Source organism: Theropithecus gelada, chromosome 7b, assembly GCF_003255815.1.
Source record: "Theropithecus gelada isolate Dixy chromosome 7b, Tgel_1.0, whole genome shotgun sequence".
Taxonomy (NCBI): Eukaryota; Metazoa; Chordata; class Mammalia; order Primates; family Cercopithecidae; genus Theropithecus; species Theropithecus gelada.
Window position 1 is genome coordinate 63,415,424 of NC_037675.1, and position 22,701 is coordinate 63,438,124.

At 39.2% G+C, this 22,701-nt stretch overlaps 1 protein-coding gene across 2 annotated transcripts in view; it reads left to right on the forward strand.

The window, feature by feature from the left end:
* SYT16 (synaptotagmin 16) overlaps positions 1 to 22,701 on the forward strand; it is a 107,719-nt gene that overhangs the window by 53,256 nt on the left and 31,762 nt on the right. For both annotated transcript variants that reach the window (XM_025391982.1, XM_025391981.1), the window contains one exon: positions 22,378 to 22,590. In XM_025391982.1, the coding sequence (XP_025247767.1) occupies positions 22,378 to 22,590 (213 nt within the window). The remainder of the gene's footprint in view (positions 1 to 22,377; positions 22,591 to 22,701) is intronic.

Below are 22,701 nucleotides of genomic sequence, written 5' to 3' on the forward strand. Positions count from 1 at the left end.
AATTTAATACATTTTTAATGCATTAAAAATAGAGACAGCATTTATTGCAAGAATTCAGGGGAGAGAGCAATATAAAGTTCTTTGGCCAAGATTTCATAATTATGTGTTGACAGAGGCAGATCTTGAACAGAGATCTCTGAACTCTCACCTATAATACTGTTGCACTTCACCAATATATGAGAATACATCTGGGCTCAAGTGACGGAAGCCAGATTCAGAGGGGCTTAAGCACACACACACACACACACACACACACACACACACACACACACACACCCTAGATTTTACTGGCTCACATTAGTGAAAATTGATGTGCTAGAAAAGCGTATCCAGTGAGTGCTGGATACAAGAATGATTTGCTCCAGTTCACGGAGGGTGTTGAAAGCAGTAATCTAGCAGCAATCTTGGTTCTACTTTTTTTTCTTTTTTACTGTGTTGACTTCTTTCTTAGGCAGACTTTCCCCAGATGATGGCAGATACCAGTTTATGTTCTACTTGTTTATCTACCACAGCTGCAGGAATGGGGAAGCTTGCTCATAATATTTCTAGCAAAATCCCAAGGATGGTTATCATTGGCTAGACTTGAGTTTTTTGCCCAGCCTAAAATGAAGGAATGTGGAATCAATCTCACTCAGACCTCATGAAGATATGGAGGGGGGTGGTTTTCTAAAAGAATATCAGGATATTGTTACTAAAAAAGAGAGAAAGATGCTAGAAGGTCAAAGTTAACATCTGCCTGCTACAACACATACATACAATTGGGACATTTTAAAAAGAGGTTTAAATAATAAGAACCTAAATCTTTATGTATTTATCCACATAATGATTTCAGGTGCACAGATCCAGATTTATATTTGGTATTTTTCTTTTGCTTGCAGGACTGACTTTAACATTTTTTGTTTTGCAGGTCTGACAGTGATGAATTCTTTCTGAAAGTGTATTTTGCCTTCGTTTTTGAAAGATATTTTGTCTAAGTATAGAATTCTGTCAGTTTTTTCTTTCTGCATTTAAGAAATATTGTTTCACAGTGAGATTTTAAAATGAGAATTCTGCTGTCATCCTTATCCATGTTCCTCTGTACATGAAACATCTGTTTTTCCTCTACTTTTAAAAAATAGATTATTTTAGGTTTATGGAAATAGAGAGCAGAAAGTATCAAGAGGTCCCATATACTCTTACCTCTTTCTGCCTTGTTTCCCCTATTAACATCTTAGATTGGTGTGGTACGTTTGTTACAATTGACAAACTGATATTGATACCTTATTGAATTAGGGTTCTCTAGAGGGACAGAACTAATAGGATAGATGTATACATAAAGGGGAGTTTATTAGGGAATATTAACTCACACAATCACAAGGTCCCACAATAGACCATCTGCAAGCTGAGGAGGCAGGAAGCCAGTCTGAGTCCCAAAGCTGAAGAACTTGGAGTCCGATGTTCGAGGGAAGGAAGCATCTGGCATGGGAGAAAGATGTAGGCTGGGAGGCTAGGCCTGTCTAGCCTTTTCATGTTCTTCTGCCTGCTTTTTATTCTGATTAAATTGTGCCCACCCAGATTAAGGGTGGATCTGCCTTTCCCAGGCCACTGACTCAAATGTTAATCTCCTTTGGCAACACCCTCACAAACACATCCAGGAACAATACCGTGCATCCTTCAATCAAGTTGACACTCAGTATTAACCATCACACTTATTAACTAAAGCTCATAGTTTGCATTAGTGTTCACTCTTTGTGTTCTGTTCCTGGTTACTTTTAACCGATTTTAAGGAATTTATTATATACCTTGATAGAGTTTTCACCATTTTTCTCAGGCTTAGACTGGGTTGAGCCTGTTGAATTGGTGAGCTTATAATTTTCATCAAACACTGAAAACTCTGGGCCATTTTTTTTTTTTTTTGAGATGGAGTCTTGCTCTGTCACCTGGGCTGGAGTGTAGTGGCATGATCTTAGCTCACTGCAACCTCTGCCTCCTGGGTTCAAGCAATTGTCCTGCCTCAGCCTCCTGAGTAGCTGGGTCTGCAGGTGAGTGCCACCACGCCCAGCTAACTTCTTATATTTTTAGTAGAGATGGGGTTTCACCATATGGGCCACTATTTTTCAGATTTTTTTTTCTGCCCCCTTTCTCCTTCAGCGTTTCCCATTATATATGTATTGTGCTCCCTGAAATTGTCCCACAGCTCACTGGTGCTTTCTTCATGTTTCTTACGTTGATTATTTTGTTCTGTGTTTCATTTTGGATGGTTTCTATTGCTGTTTTCAAGCTCACTAGTCTTTCAGTCTGCATTGCCCAAATCTGCCATCTTTAAGCTTTTTTAGGAAGGGCTAAAGTAATGGTATACCTGGGGATGATTGTTCCTCATTACTGAGGCCAAATCTTTCTGAAGAGTTTACCCTGCGCACTGTTAATAATGAGGTTTCCATTCTAGTTGGAATAGGCACTATTCGTGGCTCTCAGTGAGCCCTGGTACTATTCCTGCCAATCATTTCAAGTAGTTCTTTCCATGATTCTGAATCTTCACATGCAGGTATTGATCAGTATTCAGCTAAACACTCAAATACTGTATGTCTCTGGAGCTCTTTCTCTTGGTAGCCTTCCTCTTTAATACTATTTCTGTGAGCTCTTAGTCCTTGACCTCCCTGGACATCTAACTCCATCTTCTCAAATCAGGGAAACCTGGTGGTTTGTCTTGAGTCCTGTTCTCTGAGCTGTGGCCAGGTAATTTTCTCTAGGGAGTCAACTTGGACAATCATAGGACTCACCTTTCTCATTTCTCACCTCTCAGGAATCCCTGTTTTTTGTTGACTAGAGTTCTGTATATGGAGAACTATTGTTTATGCCCCCCTCTTTGCCTATTTTATGTCTATGTGGTGGTAAATTTGGTACTTGTTATTCCATCTTGATCAGAAACAGAAGTGTCCTTGATAAATTCTTAATAGTTTTAAAGGTTGCCTGTGGTTTCTCTCTTTCTCTCTCTCTCTTTTTTTTTTTTTAACGTAGTTCTATTTTTGAAATTTTATTTCTTGCTTTCCAATTCATGTACTTCATTTATTTTTCTTGTCCTATAGTACTTCTAAGATCTCCAGTACCCCCTCACAAGGAAGTGATGAGAACAAGTATTCTTGTCTTGAATTATCTCTGAGGAATGCTAAAGTTTCACTATCGACTGTGATGCTTGATAGATTTTCTGTCTCAGGTTGAGAAAGTTATTTTCTATTCCTAGTTTGTTAAGACTTTCTTCTTTAAAAAATCAGGAATGGATGTCGAAATTTTTCTTTTCTTTTCTTTTTTTGAGACGGAGTCTTGCTCTGTCGCCCAGGCTGGAGTGCAGTGGTGTGATCTTGGCTCACTGCAAGCTCTGCCTCCGGGGTTCACACCATTCTCCTGCCTCAGCCTCCTGAGTAGCTTGGACTACAGGCGCCCACCACCACGCCCAGCTAATTTTTTGTGTTTTCAGTAGAGACGGGATTTCACCGTGTTAGCCAGGATGGTCTCGATCTCTTGACCTCGTGATCCACCTGCCTCGGCCTCCCAAAGTTCTGGGATTACAGGCATGAGCCACTGTGCCCAGCCTTGATGTTGAAATTTTAAAAAATGATTTTCCATGTCTATTGAGATGATTGTATGTTTTTAATCCCTAACCTGTCAATGAGATTAATTATATTTAAGAGACTTTCATGATACTTAAACTTCTTTGCATGACTGCTATAAACTCTTCTTGTAGAGACAGCATCCTGCTATGTTACCCAGGCTAGTTTAGAACTCCTGGCCTCAAACAATCCTCCTACTTTGGCCTCTCAAAGTGCTGGGATTACAGGCATGAATCACCATGCCTGGCCTATGCTATAGGCTCTTATTCTTAATGTACCACTGACCCTTGAATAACATAGATTTGAACTTCACAGTTACATTTTTATGGGGGTCTGTTTCAATCACACATGGATCAAAAATACCCAACTTGGAGGCTAAGGAGGGAGGATCATTTGAGCCCGGAAGTTTGAGGCTGCCGTGAGCTATGATTGTACCACTGCCTTCCAGCCTGGGTGACAGAACAAGACCCTGTCTTTGAAAAAAAAAATTAGAAAAGAAAAGAAAAATTACAGTATTCCTGGGATTCAAAACTTGCCTATATGGAGGGTTGACTTTTCTTTTTTTTTTTTTAATTTTACTTTAAGTTCTGGGATACGTGTGCAGAATGTGCAGGTTTGTTACATAGGTATACATGTGCCATGGTGGTTTGCTGCACCTATCAACCCATCATCTAGGTTTTAAGCCCTGCATGCATTAGGTATTTGTCCTAATGTTCTCCCTCCCCTAGCCCCCTACACCCTACAGGCCCTGGTGTGTGATGTTCCCCTCCCTGTGTCCATGTGTTCTCGTTGTTCAACTCCAACTTATGGGTGAGAACATGCAGTGTTTGGTTTTCTGTTCCTGTGTTAGTTTGCTGAGAATGATGGTTTCTAGCTTCATCCACGTTCCTGCAAAGAATATGAACTCATTCTTTTTTATGGCTGCATAGTATTCCATCATGTATATGTGCCACATTTTCTTTATCCTGTCTATCATTGATGGGCATTTGGGTTGGTTCCAAGTCTTTGTGGGTTCTGCTGGACTAACTGCTGGACTTGAGTAAGTGCTGATATGCATATATGGGAGTTATGTCCTAGAACCAATCCTCTGCATATACCAAGGATAACTGTTTTTAATACATCATAAATTTTGTGGCCGGTGCAGTGGCTCATGCCTGTAATTCTAGCGCTTTGGGAGGCTGAGGTGGGCGGATCACAAGGTCAGGAATTAGAGACAAGCCTGGCCAACATGGTGAAACCCTCTCTCTACTAAAAATACAAAAATTAGCCAGGCATGGTGGCACGCACCTGTAATCCCAGCTACTCAGGAGGCTGAGGCAGGAGAATCGTTTCAACCTGGGAGGCGGAGGTTGCAGTGAGCCAAGATTGCGCCATTGCATTCCAGCCTGGGCGACAGAGTGAGACTCTTTCTAAAAAAAATAATAAAAATAAAAAAAACCTTTTGTTTGCTGCTATGTAGTTAGGATATTTGCTACTAGGATCATAAGTGAGATTGATCTACTGTATAAATTACCTTCCTTGAATTTACATTATTCTCATATAATTATATGGGAAGCTTTTCCTTCTGAAACAGCTTATATAAAAGAGCAGTCACCTAGTCTTTGAAGGTTGGAAAAAGGTATATAAAACCATCTGGGTGTGATAAGTCTTTTGGAATGTTTTTCTAAATATTATTTCTGTAATGGTTATTGGTCTGTGTGTTTTGTATTTTTCTTTTTAAAATTGCTTAGTTGCTTAAACTTACTTTTTTCTCTTAGGATTTTTAAAGGTTCACTGTATATATTCTCTTATATCTCAATCGATCTTGTTAGTGGCTTATCGTTAAAACATGCAGTTTTTGGCTGGGCATGGTGGCTGTATTCCTAGCACTTTGGAAGGCCGAGGCAGGTAGATCACCTAAGCCCAGGCTTAGGTGAGATCAGCCTGGGCAACCTGGTGAAACTCTGTCTTTATAAAAAATTAGAAAATTAGCTGGGTGTGGTGGTACACACCTGTAGTCTCAGTTCCTTGGGAGGCTGAGTGGGGAGGATCCCTTGAGCCTGGGTGGTCCACGCTGCAGTGAGCTGTGCACTCTAGCCTGGGAGACATTTTTAAAAAATGCAGTTTTTATCTTCTCTTATTTTTTTATGTTTTCTTTATATTAATATTTTTATTAATACCTGCTTTTATCTTTTATAGTTCTTCCTTGTATTTTGCTTTGGTTTAAACTCTTGGCATCTTAAGTTGACCATTTATCATATTGATTTTTCAGTCTTTTTTTTGCTTTCTAACATGTGCATTAAATTAATCCATGAATTTCCTTTAAGTACCACTTTAATATACCCCACAAATGTATGATATGTGATGTGTTCATTATTTTTCAGTTATAAATATTTTATCATTCCAATTAGGGCTTCTTCTTTGACCCATCAATTATTTAAAAATGTGGTTTCTGGTTTCCAAAAGCATTTTTCTAATTTTTAAGAGACTTATTCCTAGCGGTGTTGAAATTAGAATGTGGTCTAATTGTAGCTCTGAAGCTTCTGTGCTCGTGGCCTAATACAGGGTTAATTTTTGTAAATCTTCCATGTATGCATGAGATTACTTTGTATTCTTTGATTGTTTTCCATCTTTCCTTAAGCTAGTTTAATCCCTTTAATGTATTATCTTCTGTGTGTTTGTGGGGTGTTATGCAGTAAATGTTTACGTCCCCCCAAAACACTCATTTGTTAAAACCCTAATCCTGACAGGTTGGTACTTAGAAGTAGAGTCTTTGGGAAGTAATTAGGTCATGGAGGTGGAGCCCTCATGAATGGGATTAGTGCCTTGATAAGAAAAGGCAAGGGAGTTAGTGAGCTCTCTTTCTGTCATGTGAGGATAAAAAGAGAAGTCAGCTGTCTGCAGCCCAGAAGAGGGCCCTCACCAGAGCCTAAGCATGCTGGCATCCTGATTTCAGACTTCTAGCCTCAAGAACTATAAGAAATAAATTTGTGCTGTTTATAAATCACTCAGACTATGATACTTTTTTATAGCAGCATGAAAGACAAATTGGTTCTGAGCAGTGGGGTGCTGCTGTAATAAATATCTAAAAATGTGAAGGCAGCTTTGGAACTGGGTAATGGGTAGAGGCTGGAAGGGTTTTGAAGTACATGCTAGAAGACACCAAGATTGTCGTGAAGGAACTTTTAAAAGTGATTCTGGTAAGGGCTCAGAAAAGAGGAGAGCTCTAGAGAAAACTCCCATCTTCTAAGAAAATACGTAAATAATCATGTCCAGATTGTTGGTAGAAATGTGGACAGTCAAGTCCATTCTGATGAAGTCTCAGATGGAAATGAAAAAGATGTTTTTGGACAGTAGAGGAAAGTGGATCCTTTCTCAAGGACATGAGCCTTCTCCTGCCCTCAGACTGAAACTTACATCATCTGCTCTCCTGATTCTTAAGTCTTTGGACTCTGGAACTTATGCTATTGGTTCTCCTGGTTCTCAGACCTGCAAAGTCAGACTGAAACTACATCACTGGCTTTCTTGGGTTTCCAGCATGCTGACTGCAGACTTTGGCACTTCTCAGCTCCCATGATTGCCTAAGCTAATCTCTTATAACAAATCTTTCTATACACATTTATATCCTATTGATTCTATTTCTCTGCAGAACCCTAATTCAGTATTGTACTGATTTTTAAATTCCTTTGTTCATTCACTATTGAAGCATGTGCTTTATTCTTAATAGTATAATAGACGCTAAGGGCAGAGAGTAGAGAAGTATGAATTAAGACTGCAAACTCCTCAGAAATGTTCGGGGAGTCACGACTACATAAACCTATTTAGAAAATGTAGATAAGAAAAATAATAGAAGGTAAACTCTGTATGAAAATTATGAAAATGAATGGAACAAAGGGCATTATTATACCTAGGGCAATTTTTTGTTCAATGGTGCCAGGCTTGTTTTTAGGTGTTTGAATGCCTAAGAAGTCAAGGTGCTTTTTGTGGAACCCCATGAAACTTTCATGGATTTATTTTCATCATGAATCAGGAACCATTTTATCAGTGGAAAATATGAGTAGATTATGGAAGCCATTTAACAGGCGCAGCCATGAATGTGCATATCCATGACAGAACAAGCTGGAGAAAGAAACATGATTAGCTATTTCCAAGTTTCTTTGTTAATATTCATTTGTTTTATTACCTGCTTGTTCTTGTCAGCATGTGTGTGATAACAGGCATCCATGGCATAGAAGTGTTAGGGGGAAAAGTGAACATTTAGAAAACCTTTTCCATTTTTCTTCTTGCAAATGGAGAAAAGTTATTTATTATTAGATTTTATAGGGAATCATTTGGAGGCTGCTATTCTAGTATGAGCACACCACAACCAAATATCTGATCTACAGATTGTATGATTTTTTTTTTTTGGAATATGGCTTTAAAAAAGCTGTTACTTAGTTAAGTGATTTTTTTTTTTTTTTTTTTTGAGATAGGGTCTCACTCTGTCATTGAGGCTGGAGTGCAGTGGCATGATCATGGCTTACTGCAGCCTCAATCTCCCAGGCTCAAGTGATCCTCCCACCTCGGCTTTAATAGTAGCTGGGACTACAGGTGTGTGCCACCAGGCTCAGCTAATTTTTGTTTTTGTTTTTTTTGTAGAGGCACAGTTTTCTCATGTTGCCCAGGCTGGTTTCAAACTCCTGGGCTTAGGTGATGTGCCTGCCTTGGCCTCCCAAAATGCTGGGATTACAAATGTGAGCCACCGTGCCTGGCCACTGAGTCTATTCTTCTTCTTCTTCTTTTTTTTTTTTTTTGTTTGAGATGGACTCTTGCTCTGTCTCCCAGGCTGAAGTACAGTGGCACGATCTCGGCTTACTGCAAGCTCTGCCTCCCAGGTTCACGCCATTCTCCTGCCTCAGCCTCCCGAGTAGCTGGGACTACAGGCGCCCGCCACCATGCCCGGCTAATTTTTTGTGTTTTTAGTAGTGATGGGGTTTCACCGTGTTAGCCAGGATGGTCTCGATCACTTGACCTCGTGATCTGCCCACCTCGGCCTCCCAAAGTGCTAGGATTATAGACGTGAGCCACCACGCCTGGCCGAGTCTATTCTTAATATTCAGTCTATTTATTTTCAGTTGTTGTGATATATTTGGATATATTCACTATAGAGTCGATGCTGAGGAGAGTTTGTAACTGCCTCATAGAAATTATCTCTGTGGCTTGACTTGGCTGTATTGTGAGATAAATGAATGACTTCAGAAATTGCCTTGAGGATGATTTACAGCATGGGATGGGAAGACTAGTGAATGAACTGAACCGCTAGAAAGCCAGAAACTCACAACACCTGAAAATTGCACGAGCCATTCATGATCTTTTTCAACCTGTTTACACATCCCAAGCCCTTCATTTTAGTATCTATGGCAGTGAGATTAAAAAAAAATCTTTCTAATCAGAGAATTTGTAAATTAAAATGTTGACTCAACATTTGCTTGTAAGGATTCATTGGAGTGATAGAGAAATATTGGGGGTTTGGGGAAAGAAAGCAAGAACAACCGTTTGGTTTTGTGTTTTCTCTGCATGTGCAGAAATTTAATTATCAGGTCACCTCAGTTCTCAGCAGAGTAAATTACAGTCTTGGCCATTAATTTGTATGCAAATGCCACCACAGTAGGAAAACAACACAACACTTGGGTCCTATCAAGCAATTCCCTTGTAGGAGGCATACAAATGAGAGAGCAGAGCTTAGAAGAGTTAGAGAGGCTGACAGTTTCACACTTGCTTTTGTCTAGGTGAGTCTTTTTGCAGTGATGAAACAGTTTAGAGTAATCATCAAAACCAAATGTTCAGAAAACATTGGTAGTTGAGAGAGTCCTTGAAGTGAGAAACGAGGGCCCAGTGAATCTGACTACAGATATGGATCTGTTTAGAACACTACCTACAGTTGAGGGTTTTGTGATCCCTGCAGTCAGAACCAATCACCCTACCTCTCAGTACTTTCATCATGGCTCTTCTTTTATCTTTGATGGGTTTGGCCTCGTGGGGAAAGAAAATAAGCCTCAAAGAGGCTAGAGGAGCCCTTGATATAGGGTGCATCCCTTAGGTGAATAATCAGCAACCCAAATCCCTGCTCAAAGATGCAAGGACCACTTGGGGCCGACATAGGTATATTAGTCAGGGTTCTCTAGAGGAACAAAGATAATAGGATGGATGTATATATAAAGGGGAGTTTATTAAGGAGTATTGACTCACATGATCACAAGGTAAAATTCTGCAATAGGCTATCTGCAAGCTGAGGAGCAAGGAAGCCAGTTCAAGTCCCAAAACCTCAAAAGTAGTGAAACCAACAATGCAGCCTTCAGTCTGTGGTGGAAAATCCAAGCGTCCCAAAGCTGAAGAACTTGGAGTCCGATGTTCAAGGGTAGGAAGCATTCAGCATGGAAGAAATATGGAGGCTGGAAGACTCAGCCAGTCTAGTTTTTCACGTTCTTCCACCTGCTTTTTATTCTGGCCATGGTGGAAGCTGATTAGATGGTTCCCATCCAGATTGAGGGTAGGTCTGCCTTTCCCAGTTCACTGACTCAAATGTTAATCTCCTTTGGCAACACCCTCACAGATATACCCAGGAACAATACTTTGCATCCTTCAGTCCAATCAAGTTGACAATATTAACCATCACAATAGGTAAACACTTTTTTCTCATGGGCGTAAATATAGCGGGCTGAATATGGCACCAGAAGGGCCCAGGATGTAGTATCATTGTCTGTATTCAGAGTTAATTGGGTTTGACCTTAGTTCGTGGCTGTTGGGACAGGGAAGAGCGTCCAATAACTAGAGACATGGGGGCGGGGTCAGACAAGTAAGCTGTGGGCTGGATTTAAAGGCTTATCTAGGAACTTACAATATAAATAGGAATGCCAGAAGAACTTCCCAGGTAAATACAGTAGGGAGTAGAGAAATGCAACATTTCATGGGTACTCAGGCTTCTTTCCTAGGTTTAGAGCAGGAAGACAAATGCTTATTGGCTCATGACTTATGGATCTGAGCTTTCTCAGCTGCACAGAAATGACTTTATGCAGGGAAAATTTGAGTCACTAAGGGGAGATCATCTGGGTCTCGCCACGGGAGGAGGTAAGGCTGCTGTAAGACACAGATTTCTTTTAAGCCACCATTAAAAAAACTCCATTGAGGCACAATTGAAGTACAATAAACTGCACATACATAAAGTACACAAGTTGATGAGTTTTGACATATTGTACTTGTGAAACAAATACCACAGTCAAGAAAACATATATTTACATTACTCCAAAAATTTCCTCTTGCCTCTTTGTAATCCATCTCTCTCTCTAACCCCATCCCAGGCAACCATGGATTGGTTTTCTGTCACTATATATTATTTCGAATTTTTAGATTATTATATAAATGGAGTTATATAATGCACATTTTTTTTCACCTTTTTTCCCACTCAGTTTAATGCTTTTGAGATTCATTCATGTTGTTGCAGGTAATAAATAGTTCCTTCCTTTTGATTTCTGAGTAATATTCCATTGTATTGATATACCACAATTTGTTTATCTGTTCATGTGTTGCCAGGCTTTTCTTTGCTTCCAGATTTTGACTATTACACATGAAACGTCTATGAACATGTGTAAGTCTTTGTGTGAACATGTGTCTTTGTTTTTCTTGGGAAAATATCTGGGAATGGGTGGCTACGTTATATGGTCAAATGTATGTTATGTTTAAATTCTTTTTTTTTTTTTTTTTTTTTGAGAAGGAGTCTCGCTCTGTCACCCAGGCTGGAGTGCAGTGGTGCAATCTCAGCTCACTGCAACCTCCACCTCCCATGTTCAAGTGATTCTCCTGCCTCAGCCTCTGGAGTAGATGGGATTACAGGCATGTGTCACCATGCCCAGTTAACTTTTATATTTTTTAGTAGAGAAAGGGTTTCACCATGCTGGCCAGGCTGGTCTCGACCTCTGATCTTAGTTGATCTACTCGCCTTGGCCTCCCAAAGTGCTGGGATTACAGGCATGAGCCACCACACCTGGCCTAAATTCTTGGGAAACTGCCAAATAGTGTTCAAAAGTTTTATCATTTTACATTTTCACCAGGAGTGTATGAGGGCTCCAGATGCTTTGCTTCCTTGACTTTGATATGTTCAGTTTTTAAAAATTTTATCGATAGCAAAGACATGGAATCAGCCTAAATGTCCATCAGTGGTACACTAGATAAAATGTGGCACACATGCACCCTGGAATACTATGCAGCCATAAAAAAGAATGAGATCATGTGCTTTGCTGGGACATGGATGGAGCTGGAGGCCATTGTCCTTAGCAAACTAACACAGGAGCAGAAAATCAAATACCACATGTTCTCACTTATAAGTGGGAGCTAAATGATGAGAACACATGGACATCTAGAGGGGAACAGCACACACTGGGACCTTTGGGAAGGTGGAGGGTGGGAGGAGGGAGAGGATCAGGAAAAATAACTAATGGGTACTAGGCTTCATATCTGGGTGATAAAATAATCTGTACAAAAAAAACCCCATGATACAAGTTTACCTATGTAACAAACCTGCACACATACCCCTGAACTTAAAAGTTAAAAAAAGAAAAGATTTTTTAAAATTGCCCTCAATTCATCGATATCTCATGTGGTTTTACTGTGTCTTACCCTGATGATCACTGATGTGGAGCATCTTTCATTTGTTTATAGGCCATTTGTACACATTAATTTATGAAGTGTCTAGATTTTTAAATTTTGTTAGTTGTGTTATTTATGAGTTATAAAGGGTCTTTATAAATTCTAGATAGAAGCCCTTTATTTTCCCTCAGTCTGTGGTTTGCCTTTTTGTAAATGACATTGTTCAAAGAACAGAAGTTTTTAATTTTGATGGAGTCCAACTTAGGACTTTTATTCTGGTCTGGTTCATGCTTTTGTATATTCTGAGGTCACAAAAGATTGCTCTGAAGTTTTTCCCTGGGTGTTCTATAGTTTAAAGTTTTACAGTTAGATTATATATATGTAGATCTACATGTATACAAATTAATCAAAATCATATATATGTGTATATGTATACACACACACACACACACACACACACACTCCATGTGAGATAGAAGGGTTGATGTTTCTTTTCCCAAATAGATACCCATATGCTCAAGCATCAGTTTTCGAAAATACTTTAATATTGAATTACATTGGCACTGTTGCGAAAAAATAATAGAACATACATGTGTGGTGCTATTTCTGGACTCTCTGTTCTGCTTCATTGATTTATTGATCTATCCTTATAGCAAGTTGTCTTGATTTAGTGTGCTATGTAATAAATCTTGAAATCAGATAGGTTGGTCCCCCTACTTTGTTCTTCTTAAAAATTATTTTGACTATTCTAGGTCCTTTATGTTTTCTTAAACACTTCAGAGTCTACTTGTCAAATTTGACAAAAATGTCTGTTTGGATTGCATTAAATCATTATACTGGTTGAGAGAAATTAGCATGTTAACAATATTGAGTCTTCTATTTTCTCTCAGTAATATTTTATTGCTTTTAGTGTGAGAGTTTTGAATGCTTTTTGTTAAATTTATTTCTAAGTATTAGTGCAGTTTGATGCTCTTTCTAAATGGAATTTAAAAAAATTTCATATGTAATTTGTTACTGGAATATAAAAACAGAATCGATTTTTATATAATGACCTTGCCAAATTCACTAAGTAGTTCTCGTAGTTGATTTTAGCTATAGGGTTTCAGTAGATTCCCTACACTCCTTTTCTTTCAAGATTGAGAAATATCCATAGGATGGTGAATTTTTTTTTTAATCAGAAATTGACAATAAATTCTGTCAGCATTGTTTTCTGTATGAGTTGAGATGATTATTTGGTTTTTCTTTTTTATTGTGTTAATTTGGTGAATTGCGTCAACTTTAGTATCTTAAACCAACCTTGCATTTCTAGGGTAAACCTTATGTGGTCATAATATATAATCCTTTAAATACGTTATTGGATTTCTTTTTTTAATATATTGCTGAGGATTTTTTATGACTATAATCATAAGAGATATTGGTATATGATTTTCTATACTGTGTTGTCTTGTTAAAAGGTGTTTAGGATTATGCTGACCTCTTAAAATGAGTTCAGAAATGCTCTTTCTTTCTCTGCTTTCTGTAAGAGCTGTGTAGAGATTGGTATTATTTGATATTTATTGAACTCTGTATCCAAAAACTGAAGAACACTCTTTTCAATTGCACATCATTATGATCAACTGTATGTCAAGGTACGGAGATAATAAAAGGTATAATATTGCATTGTGGGGTTGATAAAGTGTGAGGTTAAATATGAGATAACAATAACACAAAGGAGAGGGGAGGTAAATTATTTATACTGTTGCAAAGTACAAATCATTGTACCATGGTATAATATTGTATAGTGCAATGTATAAATTTTGTAAATTGATATAACACTGTCTTAAAATAGACTGTGATTCACATAGGAAACAATCTCTAGAACAACTGTTGACAAAAGAAAATGCAAATAGGTATAGCCAAAGAACTTAATAGACAAATTAAAATGGAATTTTAAGCGAACAGGTTATTAACACATATATAAAGTAGTAAGAGCAACTGAAGATGAAAAAACAGATGCAACAAATAGAAAACAAACAGCAAAATGACATACCTAAACCCAACAATGTTCATACATTAAATGCAAATTAAATAAATTCTCACTTGAAAGTACAGATTGTCAAACTGAAGAAAAAAGCAAGACCCAACTGTATTATAGCTATAAGAAGCATACATTAAATATAAACACAGACGGGTTGAAAATGAAAGAATTAAAAATATGAGTTATGCAAACTGAGAGCATAAGGAAGCTAGTGCAGTTACATTAATATCAGACAAAGTAGACTTGAAGATAAGGAGTATTAGGAAAAAGAAAGAAGTATGTTTTATAGTGGTAAAGTGGTCAATTCAAGAAGACACAAAATTGTAAGTGTGTGTGCACCTATTAAGGGCTTCAAAATACATGAAGGAAGAAGTAACAAACTAAAAGAAGAAATAAAATTTCAAAATAAAAGTTAGAGATTTTAACACCTCTTTCTCAGTAGCTGCTAGAGCAATGAAAAAAAAAAAAAAAACCCAGCAAGTATATATATAATCTGTGTTCCTTTCTTTCAGAAATTGGATCTCCTCCAATTTCTGCCTGCTCTTGCTCACCATGCCTTCAAATAGTTGACTTAAAAAATGTTGTTGTGAATTTATAATTTTTACTTGTAGAGGGGTTAGTTTGAATCACTCTGCCATTGTCAGAACTGGAATTTTCAATATTGTAATTTGTTTCCTAGTATAGTGCTTTGTAGGTTACTAATTGTAATGGAAGATTTTCTGTTTGACTCACTCATATTTAACTATTACAAGTGCCATTGCTTTGTTCATATGTGAAATGGAGTTGTCAAAACATCTCATACAAGGTTTGGGTGACAAAACAGATGTTTGCAGGGGGACCAGATGTTGATCTTTTTTCTGCCACTTACTAGCTATTTGATTGTAAAGTAGCCTCAGCCTTAGTTTCTCTATTTGCGGTGGGGATGAGGGAGAATGAAGGAGTTGGTTTACATCAACGTTTTTAAAACTTAATGTGTCAGAGTCTTCCTTCTCCCCCCAGCGTAATCTTATAAAAATATAAAGCATATTAAAACAAAATAGCCCTGATCGAAGAGAGTACAGAGCCCAACCTGTGTATTGCATCCCTTATACACCTCCATGTCTACACTGGCATTGAAGCTCCTTTGGGGAACCTCAGACTTCCTCAGGGAATAGTCTCAAAAAAAAATCAAGACTGGGTAATTTATAAAACTATTTTCCTAACCTGTTTGAGTCCAGGAATGGCCAGATTGTGCTTTTAGAAATGTGGCCGTTTTTCCTAGGGACTAATGTGGGCAGTTGTCATCTTGGACCTCCCTTCTGCTTTTTCTTATCCTCATTTCTATCCTTATCCAACCAACATGGGCAGCCATTTGCTGTGGATATTGGAGAAATCTCATATCTAAGGGATTTCCTGAAATTGTAGTTGAAAGTAGCACTCAGGTACTGCACCACTGAGCACAACCCACCCCTACCTGTCTCTACTTCCTATCTATTCAGTGTGAGCAATACTTGCCTCCACCGCATTGCTCCTATGTGGGAGGAATTAATAAGCTTGGCGCTGCTCTGATCATTTATAATTTTTTTCTCCATGTCTAAAGTAGCAGCAGACAGGCTCAAGAAATCCTCTCTTTGCATTGCCAGTTGGTAATTTTGCTTCCTTAAAAGAAGCAACAAAATGAGCAGGTGTTGGGCACTTCCCACTTCCAGGCAGTGTTGTTAGCTCCTACTGAGCACTCCACCTCCAGGCTTGGGAAAAAGCATTGTAAGGTAAGGTGGGAAGTACAACCCACGCTATCAGCTTTATCTCCTCCTGCCCCAGCCCTTGTTTTTTCCACCCTTCCACTACAACAACCCTAATGGTAAGTTCTCAAAGTCAGACCCTGGGAGAGGGCACATGCTTTCCTTTGCATATAAATGCCAAGCTGGAGAAAAGGATTTCCACAAAGGGCAGTGACATGGTGGGGGATGCTGATGAAGATGATGAAAATAACAATAGCAGTTAAACATTTAAAAAGTGTATCATATGCCAGACATATGCTAAGTGCCTTTACGTGATTTATCTCATTTAGTCTTCTCAACAATTTTAAGAGGTAAAGGATATAGAAATGAGGACGCTGAAGTTTAGAGAGATTAAAGGAACTTGCTTAGGTCCCAGATTTGCAAATGTAATATCCCAGTTTTAAACTCTGTTAGCGTGGCTTCACATTCTGCGCTCTTAACCACTCTAACAGTGGCTGATACTACTCCCAACAGACTGTTTCTGTCATACTAAGACCCCACCATCCTGTCTGTTTGGAAGATAGAGATGGAATTTCCTCTGCCCCTCCTTAAACTAGAAGAAAATGATTAAAAATTAGAGACGAACACTCTGGCTTCCTTGCAATAGGAACTTGATACTGATGGGTCATTTTTGGATGCCTCTTTGACTGTGAAAGTCATGAACTGCCTGCCAGCCCAAGAAGCCCACAGCAGCACCTTGATTGTGTGTTCATAAAGGGATGAAGCTGCTGGAGTACATGTATCAGAAAGCTTGCAGGAGAGTCAGTCTTCTCTTTGGTGGCAGATGTTTAGATGATATCTGAGATATGTCTGAATTCTGTGATTGAGTGAAATGAACAGTCTTTCAGCTTCAAGGTGTATCCACATTTATGAAAATTGTGTAACTTTTTTTCTGTCACATTAGCAAGTGAATTGGATGAAGGTAAATTAGATAAAAAGATAAAATAAAAATTTCTATTGTCTAATTTCCTTGGTACTTAATTAGAAAGGGATTTCAACTTGGTATGTATATGATGCTTCAGAAGATGCTAACTTGTTGTTGAAATAAGTGTCACAACTTAGAGGAGACCTTGTGACTTTCAAAGATTAAGTTAAATGAAACCCACATCAGCTATTTAGTTGGTAGCATAGATACATTGAAAGGCAAGTAGCTGGGATCTTGCAAATAGACAAGAGCCAAATTTTAAATTTGAAAACAAACAAACCAACGAACAAACATTGGGGAGAGATTGGAAAATGCTGTGGAAAAACCATTGACTTGGAACATGGTAGACTTTAGATTGGTCCTGGTTTGGTGTGATGGTGGGCAAATCACTTCAGCTTTTTGGCTTTGGTTTTTCTACGTGAAGTAGAGGGAATAGATGCTCATGAAAATCTTTTCCAGCCCAATGTATGTAATTTTATTTTCCTGGTGATAAAACACAGTTGCATCCATTTTGTCCAGAATTTAAGAAGTTTTTTCCATGGGGAAACAGATGGTAGAGGGAGCATAGTGGACTATTAATAACATGGACTTTGGAGCAAGACAGCTTGGGTTTGAATCTTGGCCCACTGCTTTTAAACTGTTATGACTGTGGCAAGTTATTAACCTCATTGTGCCTTAGTTTCTTCATTCATAGCCTGGGGATAATAATAGTACCTACTTCCTTAGGTTATTGTGAGGGGTAAATAAGTTAACGTGTGTCAGGTAGTAGAACAATGCCTGGCATGTGATAAATGCTGCATAAAGGATTGCTTTTATTACTGTAACAGTGCCACTATTGACTTCTATTGCTGCTCAGTGGCCTTTGCAAGATCTCTTTGCAAGAGATCGCAGGTTTCATCTTTAGACTGAGAATTCCCTGAGGTCCTTGGGGAGTGAGGCTTAGAATAGCACGTGCAGATGTATTTATAATCCCACAAGGAGCAATAAGCCTGTATGCACTCACATCTACACTACTACTGCCCTTTTCACTGCTCTGCTCTTCCTTTATCCATCACAAAGAAAGCACTCTTGACAGGTGTCAGGGTGGAAGCAGGAGAGCTCCCTGAACCTTGCTATGAGGAGTAAGCTAGATAGGGCTCTAGCTTCCTAATGCAATGAAATCTGATGATATGCACAGTGGTTAGGGACATAGATGCTACACCTAAGTCCCAACTTTGGTAATTTCTTAAATTTGTTGCCTTATGACAAGTTACTTAACTTTTCTCTGCCTTTCGTTTCTATCTATATAATCATAATATAATTCCTACTTCATGGAATGGGTAGATGCAAATTCCCAAGAAGGTAGCTGGTTTATATGTTTAGTATATGGGAAATGTTATAAGTACTGTATGATTGTATATCAGGCAAGGAGAATTTTTGCTCTGTGGATGATCAATGCCTCACTAAAAAAAATCAAGAACTAAATGCTAATAAATTAGTTGCAATTATTTTATAGATAGAAAGATATCCATGCATTGACTAACTCATTTGAAATGGATGACTTATGACTACTTAAATTTTAAAAATTGGCCTAAAAATATAAATTAGAATGGAATCTCAGAGTTGGAAAACACTCCAATTGTTGTCTAATCCAGACACCCCTCACATGCATGTATCTCCCCAGGTGCTTAGCTGGTCCTATACTCTAAAGGTGGAAGTAGTTTGATTTTGTTCCTGTTGTCCCTGGATCTCGCCTATTTGCAATGGTCCATCCCATCCTAGAGTGCTATGCCCAGCACATGGAGGCATGAAGAGACTGGTCATTATGGTGGTTTTCTGATGGGATGGTATTTGCATAGCTTATTGGAGTAATGCTGAGAAATCTAGTCTCTTCTGACACTTAGGTTTTCAGGTCCTGCTATGGTGTTAGATGCAGCCAGTAGAGTAAGTGAGATGACAAAGATGTACTCTTACGTTCCTGGAGAAGCTGCTCCATGAAAGAGAAGATCAGTAAAAAACAAATCAAATGTTGATGCGTGTCGGGGAAGTTTGGAGCTGGAGAATTTTAGAGCTAGAAAAGACCTGGGAGATGATCCAGACCTTTAACATGATCCAAAAACAAGGCATAAGAGAGGTTAAGAGACTTGGCCACAGGAGCTCCACTAGTTAACGTGAGTACACAGAGTGAGAGTTCTTTCCACCGCCTCTCTCTGATTCTCCAGCACTCTGATTAGAAATGTGGGTGCTAGAGACTGGCTGCTTTAAATCAGATCTTGGTTCTGCTCTTAATTGGCAGTGTGATCTTCTGCCAGCTGTGTACTTCTCTCTGCCTCAATTTTCTTACTTGGAAAAATGGAAATAATCATAAAGGTTTTATGTGTAAGGCACTTATGACAGTGCCTGACGCATAATGAGCACTCAGTAAGTGTGTTATTATTGCTAGTCTTCCAGAGAACCCCAGGAATGTCAGCTCTCAGACAAGCCAGAGAATACATGTTTTGACCAGGCTGGTGTTTAAAAGTATTTTCTCTCACTTGAAATATGGCTTTTTATTCCTTCCTGGCTTCTGATTCAGAAGTGATCTTCAGGACCCATCTGTGAATGAACAACCATGTTCTTCTCTGGAATCACTATGTGACTTTGGGATATAAAATGATTAAAAATTATTCCCCATTATTTGTGGTTTCCAATTCACATTCAGCAAATATTTACAGAGTAGTCTGCTGTGTGCCTGGCTTGGAGATAGGGCCTGGATGCAAAGGTGGGCAGTCTGATGTGCTCCTTACCCTCATGGTATATATGCAGGTTAGGTGGGGCAATTTGCAGTTAGATAGGTAATGCTGCCATGGCATGGGAGGGAGCACTGACAAGAGAGAACAGAAAATTGTTTTACAGCACATGCAGGGAGGTCTTAACCTGATGTAAGAGGTCAGGGAAGGACTTTCTGGAAGAAGTGATGTCTAAGCTGAGACCTCAGTGATGAGTTAGATTCCTGACTAGTGTATATAGGGGCTGGAGAAGAGTATTCTAAGCACGGAGAACCGTGTGTGTGTGTGTGTGTATGTGTGAGTGCATGGATATACACTCAGGCTTAGGAGAACTCTGGGTATTCACCAAGTCATTCAATATTTAACAAGTGTTTATGAACTACTTACTATGCAGCAGGCATTGTTTTACATATTGAGAGACATCAGTTAACAAAATAGGAAATATTCTTATTTTCATGGAAGTTATAGGGGAGAACAGAGAACTAAAGCTTAGTGCTATGAAGACAACTACTTAAGGGAGGATGTTCAGGGAGGACTGTAGGATGAAGTGCCAGTCAAGCTGAGACCTGCGATGTGAAGGAGCCAGACATGTAAACACCTGGGGGAGGCAGAAGGAACAACAAAGTCAAAGAGCTCAACAGCAAGAACAATCTCGGCCTGTTGGAGAAACTGAAAGAGGGCCCGTGTGCTGGTATATCAAGGTGTGGGAAAAGTGTATGAATAATTCAAAGGGTATTTCATTAGGAGGGCTGTTATCAAAAAGATAAAAGACAACGTGTGTTGGTGAGGGTATGGAGAAAAGGGAACTCTAGCACACTGTTGATGGGAATGTACATGGTTGCAGTTGTTATGGAAAACACTATAGAGGTTCCTAAATAAATTAACAATAGGCTGGGCATGGTGGCTCACGCCTGTCATCCCAACACTTTGGGAGGCCCTGGCCAACATGGTGAAACCCTGTCTCTACTTAAACAAACAAACAAAAAAACCTGGGTATGGTGGTGCATGCCTGTAATCTCAGCTACTGTGGTGGCTGAGGCACGAGAATTGCTTGAACCTAGGAGGCAGAGGTTGCAGTGAGCTGAGATCGCGCCACTGCACTCCATCCTGGGTGACAGGGTGGGACTCTGTCTCAAAGAAAAGAAAAAAGAAAAAAAATTAACAATATGCTATATGATCGAGAAGTCCGTCTTCTGGGTATATACCTCAGGAGCTGAAATCACTACCTCGTAAAGATATCTGCACTCCCATGCTCACTGCAGCATTATTCACAGTAGCGAAGATAAGGAAACAACCTGAGTGTCCGTCAATGGGCGAATGGATGAAGAAATTGTGGTACATAAATATGCCTTAGAAAGGAAGGAGATTTTTATATTGACAATGAAAAAACAATTTAAAAAACAAGATCTGTCGTTTGCCCTAACATGGATGGAACTGGAGGACATTATGCTAAATGAAGTAAACCAGACACAGAAAGAGACATAGTGCGTCATTTCACTTATATGTGGAATCTAAAAAAAAAAAGTTCAAATATACAGAAACAGAATAAAACAGTTACCAAGGGGCAGGGGGCAGGAATAGGGATGCATGTCAAAGTATACAAAATGGATATGCAGGATGAACAAGTCTACAGATCTAACCTACAAGATGTGGATTATAGTGAATGAAACTGTATGTCATTAGGGACTTTTGTTGAATAAGTAGATTTCAGCTGCTCTTGTTACACAAAAAAGTAACTATGCGAGGTGATAGATATGTTAATTTGCTTCACTATAGGAACCATTTTACTATCTGTATGTATCCCATACCCTCATGTTGTAAACCTCAAATATATACAACTTATTTTTAAAAATCAATAATTCAAAGGTTGGATTGTTGATGCTGAGAAAGATTCAGAAAATTTCTCAATGGGTTAAAACACACACACACAATGAGTCTCTTTTCTTTTCTTTTTTTTTTTTTGAGACGGAGTCTCACTCTGTCTCCGAGACTGGAGTTCAGTGGCACAATCTCAGCTCACTGCAACCTCCGCTTCCTGGGTTGAAGTGATTCTCCTGCCTCAGCCTCCCGAGTAGCCAGGATTACAGGCACCTGACACCACACTTGGCTAATTTTTGTATTTTTTTTGTAGAGACAGGGTTTCACCATGTTGGGCAGGCTGATCTCGAACCCCTGACCTCAAGTGATCTGCCCACTTTGGCCTCCCAACGTGCTGGGATTACAGGCATGAGCCACTGCGCCGGGTGGACTCTCCTCAAAACTGGAAAGCTTTTGGAAAATCGTGTTGTAGATACTCCTTCTCCGAAGTAGGGATTGGCTATGTGTGTTTTAATAAATGAGATAAAGAGCATACATCCCATGGTCGTTGACTAGAACTGCATATAAGGCAAATGTGCTGATATACATTCTGTTTCCAGTTATGAATACATTTAAGCAACATAACAAATTAGCAGGGCTGCCTGGCTCAACATGAGAGTTCATTATGATGACTATGGGTGTCCCAATGATTTCTGTTGGGTTCTAGCTTTATACCGTATTTCTGATTGCCTTCAGGAGCATTCTTTTCTTTGGATTCAAATTTGTGTTGCAGAAGTGCTTTACATTGTTTTCTATCCAGTTTGAGCGTGCCTTTGTTCAAGCTTATTGTCCATGTTCTTCTCTTCTGTTTTCCCGGAGAGTCTATCTCTGTATTCGAGCACATAGGCCACACAGGAGACTCATGGCTCTTGTTTACTCCCAGTCAACAGCTTTGGGGATGACGAAGAGCTGTCCACATCTTCCGACAGTGACGAGGAGGTGATCAAACAATTTGAGATTTCCGTGTCCCGGTCCCAGAGTTTCCGTTCAGTGACATCTGAGAAAGGAAAGCAGACAGGATTGGAGCAGAAACCAAAATTCAGCCGTTTGTTGTTGACACACGGAGAAGATGGCACAGAAGTATCTGCCTGCGAAGGTATTCTTTGCCTGACACCCTTTCTTTAGACCAGGGATGGCCAATGGTAAGAGCACATCCGAGTTATTCAGCCTCCGCACTCTGCATCTGAGAGTCCGGAAAGGAAAAGAA